The sequence below is a fragment of the Oncorhynchus tshawytscha genome, linkage group LG33 (genome assembly GCF_018296145.1).
Source record: "Oncorhynchus tshawytscha isolate Ot180627B linkage group LG33, Otsh_v2.0, whole genome shotgun sequence".
In the NCBI taxonomy this organism is placed as follows: domain Eukaryota; kingdom Metazoa; phylum Chordata; class Actinopteri; order Salmoniformes; family Salmonidae; genus Oncorhynchus; species Oncorhynchus tshawytscha.
In genome coordinates this window covers 13,534,242-13,553,822 of record NC_056461.1, presented here as the reverse complement: position 1 = coordinate 13,553,822, position 19,581 = coordinate 13,534,242, and the positions used below count along the sequence as shown (strand labels likewise).

Below are 19,581 nucleotides of genomic sequence, written 5' to 3'. Positions count from 1 at the left end.
TCATCTGTACAAACAATAGTATGCAAGTATAAACACCATGGAACCACGCAGCCGTCATACATCTCAGGAAGGTGATGCGTTCTGTCTCCTAAAGATGAACGTACTTTGGTGCGAAAAATGCAAATCAATCCCAGAACAACAGCAAAGGACCTTGTGAAGATGCTGGAGGAAACCGGTACAAAAGTATCTTTATCCACAGTAAAACGAGTCCTATATCGACATAACCTGAAAGGCCGCTCAGCAAGGAAGAAGCCACTGCTACAAAACCGCCATAAAAAAGACAGACTACGGTTTGCAACTGCACATGGGGACAAAGATCGTACTTTTTGGAGAAATGTCCTCTGGTCTGATGAAACAAAAATAGAACTGTTTGGCCATAATGACCATCGTTATGTTTGGAGGAGAAAGGGGGAGGCTTGCAAGCCAAAGTTAAAGCTTGGTTGCAAATGGGTCTTCCAAATGGACAATGACCCCAAGCATACTTACAAAGTTGTGGCAAAAAAAACAACAACAAAAAAGTCAAGGTATTGGAGTGGCCATCACAAAGCCCTGACATCAATACTATAGAAAATTTGTGGGCAGAACTGAAAAAGCGTGCGCAAACAAGGTGGCCTATAAAACTGACTCAGTTACACCAGCTCTGTCAGGAGGAATGGGCCAAAATTCACCCAACTTATTGTGGGAAGCTTGTGGAAGGCTACCTGAATTTTTTTTATCAAGTTCAACAATTTAAAGGCAATGCTACCAAATACTAATTTAAGTGTATGTAAACTTCTGACCCACTGGGAATGTGATGAAAGAAATGAAAGCTGAAATAAATCATTCTCTCTACTATTATTATGTCATTTCACATTCTTAAAATAAAGTGGTGATCCTAACTGACCTAAGACAGGGAATTCTTTACTAGGATTAAATATCAGGAATTGTGAAAAACTGAGTTTAAATGTATTTGGCTAAGGTGTATGTAAACTTCCGACTTCAACTGTAGCCTCTGTGACATCATGGGCAGTGCCATTGAGGCTATCTCCATTTTAAAGTAGTCCATTTTTTTCTTCACAATTGGCTGATCCCTCCTAATGACCCAGTAGGACATGACTCCAACTGGGTCACCAGGAGGGATCAGTTAATGAAGTTGGAAGTCCCACCCAGTTGACTTCATTAAAATGGTTGATGCCCTCAATAGCACAGCCCATTCTAACACAGCCTTTTGGCTACTAGAGGCCTCTATCATGTTCTATGCTACTACCCCATCCACCCATCCCCCTCCAACCATGTCTTTCAATCCAATTCCTGTTGCCTACTTCCTGTTGTTTTTTCCTCAGGGGTATCTGCACTGAATAACCAACCATCAATATTCTTGAATGTATTTTTTTACTATTTTTAATATAAATGTAATAAGGACATTGTTTGACATGTATCGTTTTATACTGTCATTTTGTACATGTAAATATAACCTTTATTGAACCGGATGAACTTTTTGTGTGTAAAGGAAGTAAAACATAAAAACAATATTTATTTGTAAAGATCTACTTTTTTCTGAACAGCTCTAGATTGTGAGAACACCTGAAACATAATACTAACATTACCAAGTAAACAGTTCTATGAAAGTAACTAACAGTTAACACAAACATTTAGTATAAGTATGTGCTGTATGTGGCCCAAGCAGGAATCACACCCAAAACTAGTACTGTGCTCCATCCTACTGAGTTAATCCCATCAGGGCTTTAAAGGAAATGTCCTCATGTTCTTAGAGCTCATATTCACGGTAAACGCTGCTCAATCGGAATTGCGTTTAACAGCCGCATTGTCTACAAATTGTATTGGGACTGAACCCAGGCCTTAGTCATTGCAGGAAGGCAGGCTCTTTGCATGCTAGGTTTAGGTGCTCACTGGGAGAGCAAACATGTAAACCTGGTCAAGCTCAAGTGGCGACATTCTGCTTAGGATCACACCAGACACCCCCCTAACTAACTCTCTCCTCTACCAGTCCCTGTGCCAATGACTATCTCCCCCTCTAACCACCCCCCTCACCCCTCCTGTCATCAGTTTGGGGTCAAAGGCCCGTTGGCCCCCCCCACACAGGTCTACTACTCTGCGTCCCGCTCAGGTGTCTGTCATCGAGCTCAGCAGCCACCGGGCTGACCCGAGCCACCAAAGGTATTCAACACTCGTGGTTTTTATTATTATACAATTTTACTTGAATTTAAATTATAATACAAACGATAGTGACAACAGTGAAGACAAAAGACAAAGACATGTTTCTTGTTGTATCATAAATGAATCATGAATATATTATAGCAAACATGGCACTTTCAAGTGGATATCCATTAAACATTCAGTCACAATTCAAAATTCTGTTTCCACAAAACACATACATGATGGATTGGAGTAACACTAAATAAAATATATGTTATAGACAGAGCATGAGTCATTTTATTATTTACAGTGAATAATTAGCATAAATGTAGTGTCGCAGGTCCTCACAGTAGCTGTTCTACACATTTGAGGTCACGTGAAATGACAGTCTCACAATCAGAATCTTTCACATCACTAAGACATTAAATGGTTCCAGGAACATCATTAAATTATTACAAATGGCAGTACTGTATTTTCATGTTAGAGTTAACAGCTCAATGATTGAGAAGTGTGATCTATAAGAATGAACATTAAAATGGTAACCTGAACACTATTTTGGTATCTCAGGTAATCTCTGAATTGACTGTGATCATTTCGGTCATACCACTTCGAAATCTCCCATTACATGTCATTACCACAGGTTTAACCTCAAGTAATATGAATAGAGTAAAATAGACAAAAGAAATAAGAAAATACATTAGAATGTTCAAAATCACTCCATATCACTAAGCTCTTTAGTTCATAGTAGAAACATTGCAAATATTTGTATAAGTCCAAATCAATCCCAAATGGATCCATGAGGAATATAAAATGATCTGGTCCATTTTCCACATAGAATACCATTTTCCGCCTTGTTAAACATCTTCTGGAGACAGTGTGAAGAACTGTTCCAGACCAGACCACTACAGTCCAACTCAGAGATAAAACATTTCCAACTTTAAGGTCCAACTCCTCCAGCTGAGTTACAATAGTCAAACAACTGATCTGAGTGGACGTGATAGGTGAAATCAATGATTGAAACTATCCAGCCCTTCCACCTGTTAGTGGCGAAGGAGGAAAGGAGACAAGGACACTAGTAGTGGATTCTACTAAATACTACAGGTCCAAAACAGACTTTTAACACATTTAATTACAGACTATTAGACGCTGTATGTCAAGGTTTGAACCAAGCAGTAATCTGTATGATGTCAAAGAGCTCTTTGGAGATCAACAAACACCCTTTTCACAAAATCCCCCTGAGAGAGGACAGATTTACTCTTTCATCACCACTGTCGTGTTCCCTCAAGCTCACACTGTGCTCTCTAATTATCTCCATTAAGATACACTTTATAGCCACACCGAGCTTGTTGTTTCGGTAAACAGGGACTGCAAGGGCGAAGGACTTTTTTTTTCTCTTCTTCAACAAGCATAGTTCATATAACATTCAACATCCTCATAACAGCCAAGTCATCAAAGACATCATTGGGATGTGTACAATGAAATAAAGCAAATCTGTGTGTTCTGGAAGGAGCGTAGGGGTCAGCGTATGTGTGGCTCGGGTCAGCGTATGTGTCAGGGTCTTGTAGAGAAGGATACCAGAGCTACACCTCCACCCAGCTAGGTATTATGCCCACTACTGGGAGGCTAGAGCGGGACCCTCCTCGGATCATTGTTGAACTATCCTCCTCCTCAGTGTCTGTTTCGACTGTCAACAGGACCTGGATGAGGGAGAAACACGTCAGAGAATAGATACACAAACATAGAGACACCGTCACACAAACATGTGAGCAGCTGTCGGCCAAGATGAGGTGATGTGTCCAGGTCTGGTGTGCTGTTATTCCCACTCCAAGACTATAAAATCCCACTTTATTCCCTGTCTGGAATATTGTCCAGACCAGTGCTCCACCACATTTAATCCCAACTAAGCGGAATTCCAATTTCATACAGTTTCTGGAAAGGCCTTTATGGCATAATAATTCCACAAACAGAAAGTATTCAGACCCCTTGACTTTTTCCACATTTTGTTACATTACAGCCATATTCTAAAATGGATTCAATTTTTTTTTTTTACAAATCAATCTACACACAATACCCCTTAATGACAAAGTGAAAACAGGTTGAGACATTTTTGCACATTTATTACAAATATTTAAACAAATATCTTATTTACATACGTATTCATAAGTATTGCTATGAAACTCTAAATTGATCTCAAGTGCATCCTGTTTCCATTTATCATCCTTGAGATGTTTCTACAACTTGATTAGAGTCAACTTGTGGTAAATTCAATTGATTGAACGTGATTTGGAAAGGCACACACCTCTCTATGTAAGGTCCCACAGTTGACGGTGCCTGTCAGAGCAAAAACCAAGCCATGAGGTCAAAGGTATCGTCCGTAGAGCTCCGAGACAGGATTCTGTCGAGGCACAGATCTGGGGAAGGATACCAAAAAATGTCTGCAGCATTGAAGGCCAAACTGAGCAATCGGGGAGAAGGGCCTTGGTCAGGGATGTCACCAAGAACCAGACGGTAACTCTGACAGAGCTCCATAGTTCCTCTGTGGAACATCTCTGCAGCACTCTACCAATCAGGCCTTTATGGTAGTGGCCAGATGGAAACCACTCTTCAGTAAAAGGCACGACGGCCCACTTGGAATTTCCAAAAGGTACCTAAAGGACTCTCAGACCATGAGAAACCAGATTCTCTGGTCGGCTGAAACCAAGATTGAACTCTTTGGTTTGAATGCCAAGCGTCACATCTGGAGGAAACCTGCCGAAGCATGGTGGTGGCAGCATCTTGCTGTGGGGATGTTTTTCAGTGGCAGGGACTGGGAGACTAGTCAGGATCGAGGGAAAGATGAATGGAGAAAAGTACAGAGAGATCCTTGGTGAAAACCTGCTCCAGAGCACTTAGGACCTCAGGAATGAGGCGAAGGTTCACCTTCTAACAGGACAACAACCCTAAGCACACAGCCAAGACAACACAGGAGTGGCTTCGGAACAAGTGAATGTCCTTGAGTGGCCCAGCCAGAGACCGGACTTGAACCTGATTGAACATCTCAGGAGAGACCTGATAATAGCTGTGCAGCGACCCTCCCCATCCAACCTACCATAGTTTGAGAGGGTCTGCAGAGAAAAATGGGAGAAACTCCCCAAATAAAGGTGGGCCAAGCTTGTAGCGTCAAACCCAAGAAGACTCGAGGCTGTAATCACTGCCAAAAGGTGCTTCAACAAAGTATTGAGTAAAGGTTCTGAATACTTATGTCATTATGGGGTATGGTGTGTAGATTAGGGTTGCACATTTTGGGGACTATTCAGAGGTGGAATCTTTCCATGGGAATATATGAGAATTAATGGAAATATTTGCAAATTAATATTAATACCATTTAAGTGTAGATGTTTTTTGCATTGGATATACAGTGGCAAGAAAAAGTATGTGAACCCTTTGGAAATACCTGGATTTTTGCATAAATTGGTCATAAAATTGTATCTGAACTTCATCTAGGTCACAACAATAGACAAAACACAGTCTGCTTAAACTAATAACACACAAACAATTATACGTTTGTCTTTATTGAACATACCGTGTAAACATTCACAGTGCATGGTGAAAAAAGTATGTGAACCCTTGGATTTAATAACTGGTTGACCCTCCTTTTGCAGCAATAACCTCAACCAAACATTTTCTGTAGTTGGGGATCAGACCTGCACAACGGTCAGGAGGAATTTTGGACCATTCCTCTTTACAAAACTGATTCAGTTCGGAAATATTCTTGGGATGTCTGGTGTGAATTGCTCTCGACGTCATGCCACAGCATCTCAAATCGGGTTGAGGTCAGGACTCTGACTGTGCCACTCCAGAAGGCGTATTTTCTTCTGTTGAAGCCATTCTCTGTTGATTTACTTCTGTGTTTTGGGTCATTGTTCTGTTGCATAACCCAACTTCGGTTGAGCTTCAATTGGCGGACAGATAGTCTAACATTATGCTGCAAAATGTCTTGATGAACTTGGGAATTCATTTTTCCGTTGATGATAGCAAGCTGTCCAGGCCCTGAGGCAGCAAAGTAGCCCCAAACCACGATTCTCCCTCAACCATAGTTTACAGTTGTGATGAGGTTTTGATGTTGGTGTGCTGTGCCTTTTTTTCTCCACACATAGTGTTGTGTGTTCCTTCCAAACAACAACTGTAGTTTAATCTGTCCACAGAATATTTTGCCAGTAGTGCTATGGAACATCCAGGTGCACCTTTGCAAACTTCAGATGTGCAGCAATGTTTTTTTTGGACAGCAGTGGCTTCTTCCGTGGTGTCTTCCCATGAACACCATTCTTGTTTAGTGTTTTACGTATCGTAAACTCGTCAACAGAGATGTTAGCGAGTTCCAACGATTTCTGTAAGTCTTTAGCTGACACTCTAGGATTCTTCTTAACCTCATTGAGCATTCTGCGCTGTGCTCTTTTAGTCATCTTTGCAGGACTGCCACTTACAGGGAGAGTAGCAACAGTGCTGAACTTGCACCATGTATAGAAAATGTGTCTTACTGTGGACTGATGAACATCAAGGCTTTTAGAGATACTTTTGCAACCCTTTCCAGCTTTATGCAAGTCAACAATTCTTAATCTTAGGTCTTCTGAGATATCTTTTGTTCGAGGCATGGTTCACATCAGGCAATGCTTCTTGTGAATAGCAAACTCAAATTTTGTGAGTGTTTATTACAGGGCAAAGCAGCTCTAACCAACATCTCCAACCTCATCTCAATGATTGGACTCCAGGTTAGAGGACTCCTGACTCCAATTAGCTTTTGGAGAAGTCCTTAGCCTAGGGGTTCACATACTTTTTCCAACCTACACTGCGAATGTTTAAATTATGCATTCAATATAGACAACAGAAATACAAGAATTTGTGTAATATTAGTTTAAGCACACTATGTTTGTCTATTGTTGTGACGAAGATGAATATCAGATCCAATTTGATTACCAATTTATGCAGAAATCCAGGTCATTCCAAAGGGTTCACATACTTTTTCTTGCTACTGTATTTACCATATAATATAATTTACCAGAAACAAACCTTTTACCTTAACATATGTAGACAATTGCAAATTATTAAATTAAAATGGGATGATTTCACTAAACAACAAAAGAAAGGGAATATATAATGATCCCAATGATATATTGCATCCCCCAAAAACATTCTCAACATACATCTGTAAAATGTTAGTCTAGAAACTAAAGCTTTGGTTGTCTTCCTCTCAGGCTTCCATGTCTTCTCCCTGGACCTCCTCAATGTTCACCTCTTGAACATCAGACACTGAGGCCTAATCTTCACTGTCACTTTCCAACCTTGTTGAGGATGGCTCATTGTCAGGCTCAAAAAGCTTCAAATTTTCCCAGATGGCCAACATTTTTTCAACCCTTGTATTGGTCAGCCTGTTACGTGCTTTGGTGTGTGTTCCCAAACAAGGACAAGTTGCGCTCTGAGGCGGCTGATGTTGGTGGGATTTGGAGGATTTTTTTATTTAACTAGGCAAGTAAGTTAAGAACAAATTCTTATTTACATTGATGGCCTAGGAACAGTGGGTTAACTGCCTTGTTCAGGGGCAGAACGACAGATTTGTACCTTGTCAGCTCGTGGATTCAACCTAGCAACCTTTCGATTACTGGCCCAACGCTCTAACCACCTGCCGCCCGATGATGGAGGCAACAGGGGAAAGAGCCTCAGATCCACAAAGTCCCTTCGACCAGGTGGCTGATGAGATATGTTGGCACGACTGCCATATTGCATCTCCATCCCAAAGCCCTTGCTTGGAAGTGTCCTTTGCCAGACTGCCAAGAAGCTTGCCCTCATCCAGGCCAAGGTGGCGAGACACAGTAGTGATGACATAGGCCTCGTTGATCTCTGCACCAGACAGGATGCTCTTGCCAGCATACTTGGGGGTCCAACATGTACGCTGCGGAGTGTATGGGATTCAGGCAGAAGTCTTCACGCTTTGATGCAGTTTCTTCTGCTTGGAGCAACAGTGAAGTGGGCAGGGCAGAGTCTGAACATCAGACAGGATGGCATTGTCTCCCTCAATTCGTGCAATGGCTACTGCTATAAGTTTTAGGAGTTTCAGGCTGCTTACCACACTCTCCCAAAATACATAATCCAGGATAGCCTCATCAAGAGGATCATGTCCATATCGGCAGATTGTGATATGGCCATTTCTTGGAGACTCCGTCCCCTTCATGAGACTGTCAAACATGATGACAACACCAACCCAACATGTGTTGTTGGGCAGCTTCAATGTGGTGCTCTTATTCTTCTCACTTTGCTTGGTGAGGTAGATTTCTGCTATAAAACTTGATGACCCTTCACATACCTAACCATTTCCTTAGATCTCTTGTAGATTGTATCCATTGTTTTCAGTTCCATGATGTCCTTGAGGTGCAGATTCAATGCATGAGCAGCACAGCCAATGGGTGTGATGTGAGGGTAAGACTCCTCCACTTTAGACCAAGCAGCCTTCATGTTCGCAGCATTGTCTGTCACCAGTGCAAATACCTTCTGTGGTCCAAGGTCATTGATGACTGCCTTCAGCTCACCTGCAATGTAGAGACCGGTGTGTATGTTGTCTCCTTGTGTCTATGCTCTTGTAGAATACTGGTTGAGGGGTGGAGATGATGTAGTTAATTATTCCTTGCCCACAAACATTCGACCACTCATCAGAGATGATTGCAATACAGTCTGCTTTCTCTATGATTTGCTTGACCTTCACTTGAACTCTGTTGAACTCTGCATCCAGCAAATGAGTAGATAAAGCATGTCTGGTTGGAGATGTGCATGCTGGGCAAAGAACATTCAGAAATATCTTCCAATACACATTGCCTGTGAGCATCAGAGGTGAACCAGTTGCATACACAGCTCGAGCAAGACATTCATCAGCATCTCTATGTTCCTCCATTGAGACAAAATAAATGTCTGATTCCAGGAGGACCATGAGCTGCTGCTATCGATAAGGTGTCTGGTTAATCATTTTCGCCTTGAATAGAAGTAGAGGGATTTTTGTCAGAGGTTGCTTGTTGTGAGTGCTGAGGGAACTTTATGCACTTGGCCAGATGATTCTCCATCTTTGTTGCATTCTTCCCATATGATTTGGAACAGTATTTGCAAATGTTCACAGCTTTTCCATCTACATTAGCTGCAGTGAAATGTCTCCACACATCAGATAGTGCCCGTGGCATTTTCCTGTAAAGAAAAGTGTAGAAAATAAATAAAAATGCTATTCAATGTACAGATAAATAGTTAAGCAGTTAGATTAAACAACCCCTTTGTAGATAAATGTGTTAAAACGTAACATATATGGAAACACGTGAATTAACACTCAGTTAGCAGGCTTAAGCAAGCTGAAACCCACATGGTAGCAAAAACTAACTATCAGAAATTGTTAAGAAGTTACAAATCATTTAAACACTCTTTGCTGTAGGCTACTATTTACTAGTTAACAAAAAAATAATGTATGTCATAAAATATATTCACCCCACCCAGTATTATAATCAAAACTTACCAGAAAGTATGTAGTCCTTGGCTCAGACGGTGTAGTAGTGTGGGCTCAATAGCATCTCATTAGTGTGCAAGATCTTGAGAATCAGCTGTGCATGTGATGGAAGATTGCACTGTGCATGCAGAGGGTTGCAATTCCATTGAATTCTTTGCAACCCTAGCGTAGATTGATGAAGGGAAAAAATTATTAAATCCATTTTAGAATAAGGCTATAACGTAACAAAATGTGGAAAAAGTCAAGGGGTCTGAATATTTTCCGAATGCACTGTATGCTGGATACAGAGACATCTTGGATGAGATTATGGTAGTGTGTGCATGCATGTGTGCGAGTGTGTGTGCCCAATGCAGACATCTTGGATGAGATTATAGTAATGGGAGAAGCAGAGGCAGAAAGGGGGCTTGCCCAGCCTTCCTCTCTCCCCAATATGAGGCCAATCCCAAATAAATCTTCATTCAGTTACACTCAAACCAAGAGGCCAGACTACCGATGCTGTGTCTGTGTTTCTCAAACATTTTGTTGTGATAAAAGTAAAATAGCCTACTCTGAACACCATATGGCCACAGCTGACCATGGATGAAATCCTTTCCAAACACTATCCTACAGACCGTGTCGGGAACTGAAATCAAACTCGTTGCACACAGACACACAGCCCAACCAAACTCCAACCTTTCTCCCTAATCAATGCCCTCCTCTCTCCCATGGACATAGAGGGAGAGAACCATCTTCCCCTCCTCTTTTCATGACATCAACAAATGGAAATTAATTCCAAATGTCACTTTTATTCCCGGGATGAAGGGATGATTTGTTGATGCTTGGCAGAGTACCAGGGACGAGGAGGGAGAGAGAAACACTGCCAGTCTGTCATCATCATTGTGACTCCAGAGGGAGGGTGAGAAAGAGAGAGAGGACAGTAACACATTGAATGCGTTGGAGGAGGGCACTTCTGTCTGATTACCCAACACAGAAGGCTTCTGTCGACAGTCTCACTACTCCAATATACAGTACATGATTTCACAGCCACTCAAAATGGAACACTATACAGCCACTGGAGACAGTTAACTAATATCATAATGACATCACTATTCACCACCTACTAACTGTTCTCCCACCAAATACAATTCTCACAATGGACCCAATGAAACAAGGTGATCACACACTTACGGTAGACTACATCAACAGATTAGGAGCAACTCTACAACACAGAAGACACTTGACTCAACGATGTGACAACTGTCTGGCCGATCTAGCTCCATACATCCATCACTCGTGTCTTACCAAACAAGGAATGTCAATAACATTGCTGTGATAATCAGACTCTTATATTCCAGAACAACAGGGACAAGCAGGACATGGACTACGTTTCACACGACACGATCCAATTCGGGTAACGGACCCACAGAGAAACAACACCACAAATTGACGGGAGAATACGGAGACAAACAAAAATGGAGTGAAAGGGGGAGAGGAGGTTGAGGGGGGGTTCCCTGACTCAGTCTTTCCTTGACAGTAACTATGTGGGCCAGTTGCCCTTTAGACCGACCCAGAAAGCAGTGTGTGTGTGTGTGTGTGTGTGTGTAGGGTGGAAGCCCCCATAAAACAGGTGCAGACAGGCTAAATCACTGTGACGGACATCTATCATAACTCACACACACACACTCCGTTTCTTTTCTTTCTCACAAAACACAGACGTCATGAGCCAGTGTCCCATGGGGATGTGGAGTGTTGTGATTTTTGGTGGGAAAGTCTCTCTTACACCCATGGGCTTTAATGTTTTATCATCAAACGGCATCCCTTCATGATCCCACAGAGCAGTAGCACTCAGAGATCTGCAGTCCCCTCTTATGGTTAACCGTAGGGCTGGCCCCAATTATTTGAATGGTCGATTGTTTGGGAGATAGGTTGGCAACAAAAGATTATTTAGTCGAGCAGTAGCAAATATACACTACATGACCAAAAGTATATGGACACCTGCTAGTCAAACATCTCATTCCAAAATCATGGTCATTAAATGGAGTTGGTCCCTCCTTTGCTGCTATAACAGCCCTCACTCTTCTGGGAAGGCTTTCAGTTAGACGTTGGAACATTGAATGGAAGCAAGTACCCGCAGCAGCCTCAAGAGCATTAGTGAGGTCGGGCACTGATGTTGGGCAATTAGCCCTGGCTCACAGTCAGCGTTCCAAATCATCCCAAAGGTGTTCGATGTAGTTGAGGCCAGGGCTCTGTGCAGGCCAGTCAAGTTCTTCCACACGAATCTTGACACACCATTTCTGTACGGACCTCGCTTTGTGCACAGGGGCATTGTCATGCTGAAACAGAAAAGGGCCTTCCCCAAACTGTTGCCACAAAGTTGGAAGCACAGAATCATCTAGAATATTATTGTATGTTGTGTTAAAATTTCCGTTCACTGGAACTAAGGGGCCTAGCCCGAACCATAAAAAACAGCCCCAGACCATTATTCCTCCTCCACCAAACTTTACAGTTTACACTATGCATTGGGGCAGGTAGCGTTCTCATGACATCCGCTAAACCCAGATTATTTTGTCGAGCTGCAAGATGGAGTCCAATGGCGGCGAGCTTTACACCACTCCAGCCGACAGACGCTTGGGCATTGTGCATAGTGATCTTAGGCTTGTGCGCACCATGTAAACCCATTTCATGAAGCTCCCGACGAACAGTTATGTGCTGACGTTGCTTCCAAAGGCAGTTTGGAACTTGGAACAGTGTTGCAACAGAGGAAAGACGATTTTTACACACTACAGCAACCAGGCGGTTCCGTTCTGTGAGTTTTTGTGGCCTACCATCTCGCGGCTGAGCTGTTGTTGCTCCTAGTTTCCACTTCACAATAACAGCACTTAAAGTTGACCAGGGCAGCTCTAGCAGGGTAGAAATTTTACAAACTGACTTGTTGGAAAGGTGGAATCCTATGACGGTGCCACGTTGAAAGTCACTGAACTCTTCACTACGGGTCTATGGAGATCTTTTATTTTATTTTATTTTACCTTTATTTAACTATGCAAGTCAGTTAAGAACAAATTCTTATTTTCAATGACGGCCTAGGAACAGTGGGTTAACTGCCTGTTCAGGGGCAGAACGACAGATTTGTACCTTGTCAGCTCGGGGGTTTGAACTTGCAACCTTCCGGTTACTAGTCCAACGCTCTAACCACTAGGCTACCCTGCCGCATAGCTGTGTGCTCGAACAAGTGTGGCTGAAATAGCCAAATCCACACATATATATATATTTTTAAATGAATGGCACACGAGACACCAGTCTTATTCGTGCCCATCCCAGTGAACTAATCCATTACGGAGGCCGAGACTAATCCATTGCGGAGGCCGCGGGTTGGCACAGTCTAAGAAGAGGAGTGTGGCTGCACAATGCACGTCTCTCTCCAGAATGGGCTCCCTCCCAATTTGTGTACATTCATTGTTTCATAACTTGCATTTGACTGTTAGTTTCAATCAATTCCCGATTACATACGTATATCACCAGTAGTCCATTTACAGTTAATTCCTATCATTTGTAATCTACCAAAGTTTGTCTGGTTACGGTAATGTCTGTTCATGCATTAAATATATTATTCCAGACTTTTACTATTGTCATTATTGGAGTGGACACGTTGTTTGCAGAGCGCACAACCTATGCTACACTTGTGAGAAACAAAATGTTGGTTTACGTCATTACATTTTCATTGTGTTTTGTTTGGAGCGCACCTGATGACACAGAAGTAGGTCTATAGGCTACCTGGTCTGCGTGCAAACATAGGCATATAAATGTGCCCATTTGGGGATCTGATACTATTTCTGATTGGTTTAACGCACGATCACTAACGAGCTGCAGAGCTTCTCAAAGTATTTTTTTTTTCCACCTCAAACAGCAAGCAAACAAATTGTTTTTATATGAATTTAAATAAACAATTCCCCAATGTATTTAAAATAAAATCTTTCCAGCTCTCTCCCTTTCAATAACCACTCAGCGTGAAAGGGAAAAATGTCATGCTCTGACCCAGTGGAAACATCGTAAATATAGGCCAACCTGATTACTTCTTATCCCTTACGCAAATAGCCTACTGCTGTGTCTGTTCTGAGCTCACTAGCATGGACAACTTTGAGGGCCCAAAATATTTTATACTATGTTGCAAGGAGTTTCAGGCCAGACCCAAGTTAAATAGTTTATACAATGTTTCAAGTTCGCTGCAGACAGGCCATGCGTAGCCAATGTGATTTATAGGATATTCATTTTTAAATCAGGACATTTTCTACCTGCGGGCAGCAATGTTTTTATTTGTTGGCTTTATAGGCTATTTTTACATAGTTTTGATTAACCACATGACAATGATTTTGAGGTACGAAGACGTTTTTATAAATGAAAATGTTTCACAAAAAGGTGCACATGAAAACCATAACTGGCACGCAGATCGGTAGAAATGGTAAGATAAATTGGCATTCCACATGAAAAATGTTGCCGACTCCTCATGTAGCCTATTACCGGCAACTTCAGTAGAGTAACGGCAGAATCTGCGAAAGCCAATAGGAGCGGGAGGAGGATGGTCGGGACAGGTTAAGGTTTTTTTCTTCTTGTTATTGTGATCTCTGGCCCCCTCTTCAGTCATTTGTGTCTTATTTCATCAAACAGTGATCTTAAAGTATCAGACAAGTTCAATGCATATAGATCTGATTTTATTAAAAACACATATGGTGTTTCTATACATGGAAAAATACACGTTTTAAAATTGGTCGAAAGAACAGATGGCTTTCGTTCGACCAAGATTATTTATTTTTTTAGTCGGGGACATCTCTAGTTAACTGACTCTCACCCGTGACTCGTCGCCGGTAACCCACGGCGCCGTGGAGTCGACCTTGGTCGAGGAGTCGCAGGAGTCGACCAGGCTCTTCAGAGTCTTGTACTTCCTCATCATCAGACTGTCCACCACCCAGAACATGATGGACTACAGAGGGTCACACAGAGAACAAACTCAGTCAGTAGAACCGGTGCAGTGGTGGACACAGAATGATCACTGTAGCCTAGTAAGCCTGCATACTGTATTCTGTAAACTTTATGCAGGTTTTCTATCCAGAAATATAAGCTTTATGCACTGTCTGGGACACTACATAAACCACAGGAGGTTTGTGGTGCCTTAATTGGGGAGGACGGCTCATAGTAATGGCAGGAATGGAATGAAAAGAACAGTATCGGACTCAAACGCATGGTTTCCATGCGTTTGAGACCATTCCATTCACTCCAATCCAGCCATTATTATGAGCCGTCCTCCCCTCAGCAGCCTCCTGTGACGTATACACAACATTATGCAGAGCGTTGAGACTGAAGGTGAGACTCACGTTGACAATGAATGGCACGATGAGCATGACCAACACAAGCTCCACCTGAGGGTTAGGGATGTAGTCCAGCAACACAGACTGCAGCTGGAACATCAGTGCGCAGAGAAACACAGCGTCACAACACACACACTTTCAATTTGGGCAGGGCAAAATAACAGGCGAGTTACACAAGCGACTGTCATCCAATGCCATTTAGATCGTCAATCTCTTTGGCTCTCTACCGTGGAACATGAGTGAGATTGGAGCTAATGTGATGATTATGTGGTATTCACCATGTCAGAGAGAGAGAGAGAAAGAGAGACAGAAAAATGCTCCAAGTATTCGATTTGTCTGGGATGAGCTATGTTAATGACAGTTTGGGCTACCGCTGCCCTCCCCCACCCTTTTCACCCTGAGAAAAAAGCCCCAGTGTCAAAAAAAAGACCCTAGTTCCAGAGGCCGGATGATATTCATTTGGCTGAAGGTCAATGTTCCCATTCTGTTCTAGGGACAACTCTTTCTCTTTGTTCTCTCCAAAACCTTTCATCCTCCCTTTGTTTTTCAGGCTTGACATTTTGTTGACTTTAAATTGTCACCAGAGATTTCAAACACAGAATAGAGAAGAAAGTACATGGCTGACACTTCCGCTCTCTCTCCCTCCAGTGGGTAGTCTCAGGATCTGGGTTAGCCCATGTCCCTGGAGCAGGTGATTGTGGGTATGGTGGGCCTACTCACGTTGGTCCATCCAGGAATGAGCAGGACCAAGCTGACTACACTCTTCTCCAGGACCATGATGAGAAGGTAGACACCACACTGACCGAGCCATGCTGCAGCCTGGGGAGGGTCACCTGGTGAGACAGAACAGACCATTACTTAATGGCCACACTGCAACTACATACACTGACCAACGGACTCAGATCGTCACCTGGGGAAGATCAGCCATAGAGAGGATGACGCCAGACTGCCACAACCACACATTGACATTCATACACACAGAGACACACAAAAACCCACAAACTCAGTGTTCTGGTCTAAACACGTCCACACGTGTACTATTTGCATCTCTCTTTCATCTCAGTGTACACAGACAGGGACATGTCTCTGTCATTAACAAACCCTCTCCAAGCCTGGGAACACCTTAGAAACAGACAGACGAGAGAGACAAAACAAGAGAGAAAGAGAAGTGAGACAGCAGAGAGAAAGGTATAAGAGAAACTGCGAAAAAAAAAGAGGCAAAAGACAACGCCTGCCATGATTGCATGTTGTTCAGCTCTTTAAGAGGACAGAGTGGGTTTACACAAACAGATAAATGTCTTACTATTTGTTTAGTTCTCAGGACTAATAGTTATGACAGAGACAGTATTTCTAGCAAGCTTTTGGGGGAAAGGTCAGCACACAGAGGGAGCGTGATACAGATCAGATGGAAACTAAAAGCCCACTAAAATATTTGGCCAGTGGTCAAGGCACAGCTGCATTTACAATCCGTTGGATCATAATAGTCAATGGAAAAACCAGCATGAAACAGAACCATGTGCAGATAGAGTAGAAAAATGACCTTGTGGAATACAGTAGATTAACAGACTAACATTTCAAATCTTATTTTGGTTCTGTATTACGATTCAAATTTATGGACGGAACGAGTGCAGCAATTGGCTCGAACTTAATCCAACACTATTGCCACCATCGCCCTTCGGAGGATGTTTTTCATGCAATATTCTCATGAGCCTACAGCGGCCTCCAGTGGTGAAAGGAAGAAGAGTCAACCTTCATGACATATTTCCAGAAAATTAACTGGCACAACCCTCTCCAATGACACAGTCACAGAGCAGTAGTAGTCTATGCTTTGGCCAACCTCCAAACATTTGACACGACCTAAACAGATGTCTAGGAGACTCACCGTATTCTCCAAAGGTGAGCAGTGTGAACTGCTTGTACTCCACGATCCTGGAGACAACCTTGACCCCCGCCCAGATGACCAGCATGCCTAGCGTGGCATCGAGCAGGAAGTTCATCAGATACCTGTGGAAACCCACCAGGAAGCCGGTCAATTATTTGACATGGAGCAAAAGGTAGCCTAGCGGATAGAGCGTTGGGAAAGTAACCGAAAGGTCAGTGGTTGGAATACCCGAGTCGACAAGGTGAAAAATCTGTCAATGTGTCCTTGAGCAAGGCACTTAACACCCAATTTGCTCTAGGGGCACCATACTACTATGGTTGACCGTGTAAAACAACACATTTCACTGCACCCATCTGCTGTATGTGACAACAGAACACCTTATTTATTTATCATAATGAGTGGTTGAGACTTTAGATTGGCAGGTGGTTTCTGCCAACCTGTCCAATCACAGCTATGGACTCACAGGGAACAGGGGTCCATTTCTGTGAGGTTGGAGAGGAACACATTGGCGAAGTGGATGAAGAGAGCGCCAATGGCCTGCTTGGACGTGTCATAAAACCTGTAGAGATGGGGTGAAATTTTGGCTGGTCATCACCATGGTGACTTGTAATAGCCAGATACATAAGAGTCAAGCAACAAACATTGACATCTCTAAATCTAATAGAATCTATGATCCTCAGCCATGTGATCAACCGACGGTCTCCTGTTCTTTCCTGGGGATTTGATACAGACTCTGATAAGAAATAGTAATAAAAACACCACTCTCACCAGATCCTCCATGGTCTTCTGACCCCTACGGGCTCATGGAACCTCTTCACTGTAGACAGAGAGAGACGGAGAGACGCAGTGAGAGAGAGACAGCCATAGAAGAGTGAAAAACGCTATATTTTTGTGTGTGTGTGTGTGTGTGTGTGTGTACATGTCCTCTGTGGGTCCAGGAGAGATGGATAAAGAAAGGCACAGTCAGAACCACATGCTCCCTCAGTCCACCCATCCCCATCAGGACACTGGTAGCTCAGGGCCACATGTCTAACAGGAACCCACTGTTCCTCTCTCCCCAGCTAACACAAGGTCTGAGTGTGTGACTGTTCACATACCAATCATCATGTTGTGGCTGCAGTTTGACTCATTATCACCCAAAAACTATCTGAAGGTTAGAATGCAAAGCCAGAATTGGTGCCTGGCATAAAATGATAGCAACTGTATGCAAGAACTCTGGCACGCAAAAGGTGTGGCCAGTGGTCTGTCAATGGGAGGAAGTCACCAAAATAGCCAAGAGGAAGAGGACTCTAAACAAAGATGGACGCATCTTGCCAAGCAGAGGAGAGGCATTGAGATGGACAGTGTAGCTCTGCAGTGCATACCAGTGCAGCGCTTGGCTGAGTAGACCCTTGATTTTCAGACTTGGGTACTCTGGCTGGTAAAGTACTTACATGCTGGCTAAATATGGATATTCTTACTAATAAGTAACTGTGAGGAGGTCAAAGCTAATTGATCCTCCACTCACCTTTGGAGTCTGACCCATTTCTGTCATAAATCACTCTGTTGTAAAGTACATGACTACAAAATGTCATCTCGCTGTAGACAGAGATATAGACAGAGCCTCTTATATTCAAAAAGACATTTATGTATTCTATAGGATTTTATGACCACCCTCTCAAAACTGTTTTTTTCCCCATCATACAGCATAAACGTTCACCCCTGTCTTGAAGAGGCATTTCAATAATAAGAATAATACAAATGAAACGGGTTTAGAGATTGTAGACTTATAAACTACTTGTAAACAATAGTCTAATAGTAATAGGATACATTCGAGATCGTTTACATTTGTGTTGATATGCCACTGATGATGGCTACCAGCGGCGTTGAATATTTTAAACCTGGCACATAAAAGGATACGGGAAACATTCTTATAATACACTATTTAAATGGATTATAATATAATTATATATGCATTATCAGCCTTATAAAGTGCAACAGCAGCCAATCGGATAGAAACGTCAAATAGCATAAACAAACAAACTACCACGTGCTCATAGATGGAGTGTAGCTCTGCAGTAGATAACAGTGCGATGCTTGGCTGAGTAGACCCGGACATGATTTTTTAAGTATTTTATTTGTAACATGATCTGCTATTTCGAAACAATAAGTTAGCCTATACAATTATAAACTATTGAAACATTGTTACGTTCTCTTCTGAAAGATACTCACCCATCAATGTGCTGAAGGCAACTATGGCCAGCAGCCCTTGAATCAAGACTCCGAATCTGTTTGTCAAAGCCCCGTTATCGCATCCCTGAGGATTCGTCTTCGTAATGTCTGACATGTTCGAAATCTCAAAAGCCGCATTATTAAATAGTCTTTTGACCAGAAAAACACCATTGTATCCGTAAATGTCCATGTCGAATACTTTAAAAACACCCGTGTCAGACAAAGGACAGGGGGCACTTCCCCTGTTGTTTGCGAGGAGAAATTCCGTATATCCTCAAGAAAAACAAAACAACGAATTTGCCATGCTATCACTGCTCAATGTCTCTCTTGTGAAGTTAATACAAAAGTATTTTGCGAACTGAAAAAGTCCCCGAAAATGCGAAAACTAAACTTCGGAACATGGGTAATTGTTCTACTCCATATCAAATGTTTTTGAGAGCGACAACACCGCAAAATGAGTGATTCTGACGTCACCTCCTGCTGTTGAATTCCTTGGATCT

General features: G+C 42.5%; 1 protein-coding gene across 3 annotated transcripts; it reads right to left on the bottom strand.

The window, feature by feature from the left end:
• Positions 1–2,415: 2,415 nt before the first annotated feature.
• On the bottom strand, positions 2,416–19,581 carry LOC112214256 (store-operated calcium entry regulator STIMATE). Of its 3 annotated transcripts, none has more exons than XM_024372875.2 (8): positions 19,082–19,580; positions 17,639–17,687; positions 17,334–17,429; positions 16,871–16,992; positions 15,709–15,821; positions 14,995–15,078; positions 14,472–14,603; positions 2,416–3,833 (listed from the first exon to the last, which is right to left on the bottom strand). In XM_024372875.2, exons 1-8 carry the CDS (start codon positions 19,269–19,271, stop codon positions 3,717–3,719), a joined length of 903 nt encoding a protein of 300 aa, XP_024228643.1. In that variant the 5' UTR covers positions 19,272–19,580; the 3' UTR covers positions 2,416–3,716. The 3 variants fall into 3 exon arrangements, with proteins under 3 accessions (XP_024228643.1, XP_024228645.1, XP_024228646.1); XM_024372877.2 differs by lacking the exon at positions 2,416–3,833 and adding an exon at positions 13,970–14,172 and having other exon boundaries at positions 19,082–19,581; XM_024372878.2 differs by lacking the exon at positions 2,416–3,833 and adding an exon at positions 14,185–14,294 and having other exon boundaries at positions 19,082–19,581.

Coding starts and splice junctions, on each gene's coding strand:
- LOC112214256 (XM_024372875.2), bottom strand. CDS start 19,271: ATGGACATTTACGGATACAATGGTGTTTTTCTGGTCAAAAGACTATTT. Junction 15,079..15,708: donor TCATTCCTGGATGGACCAAC/GTGAGTAGGCCC, acceptor CTGATGTTCCAG/CTGCAGTCTGTGTTGCTGGA. Junction 3,834..14,471: donor TTACCGGCGACGAGTCACGG/GTGAGAGTCAGT, acceptor TCCCTCATCCAG/GTCCTGTTGACAGTCGAAAC.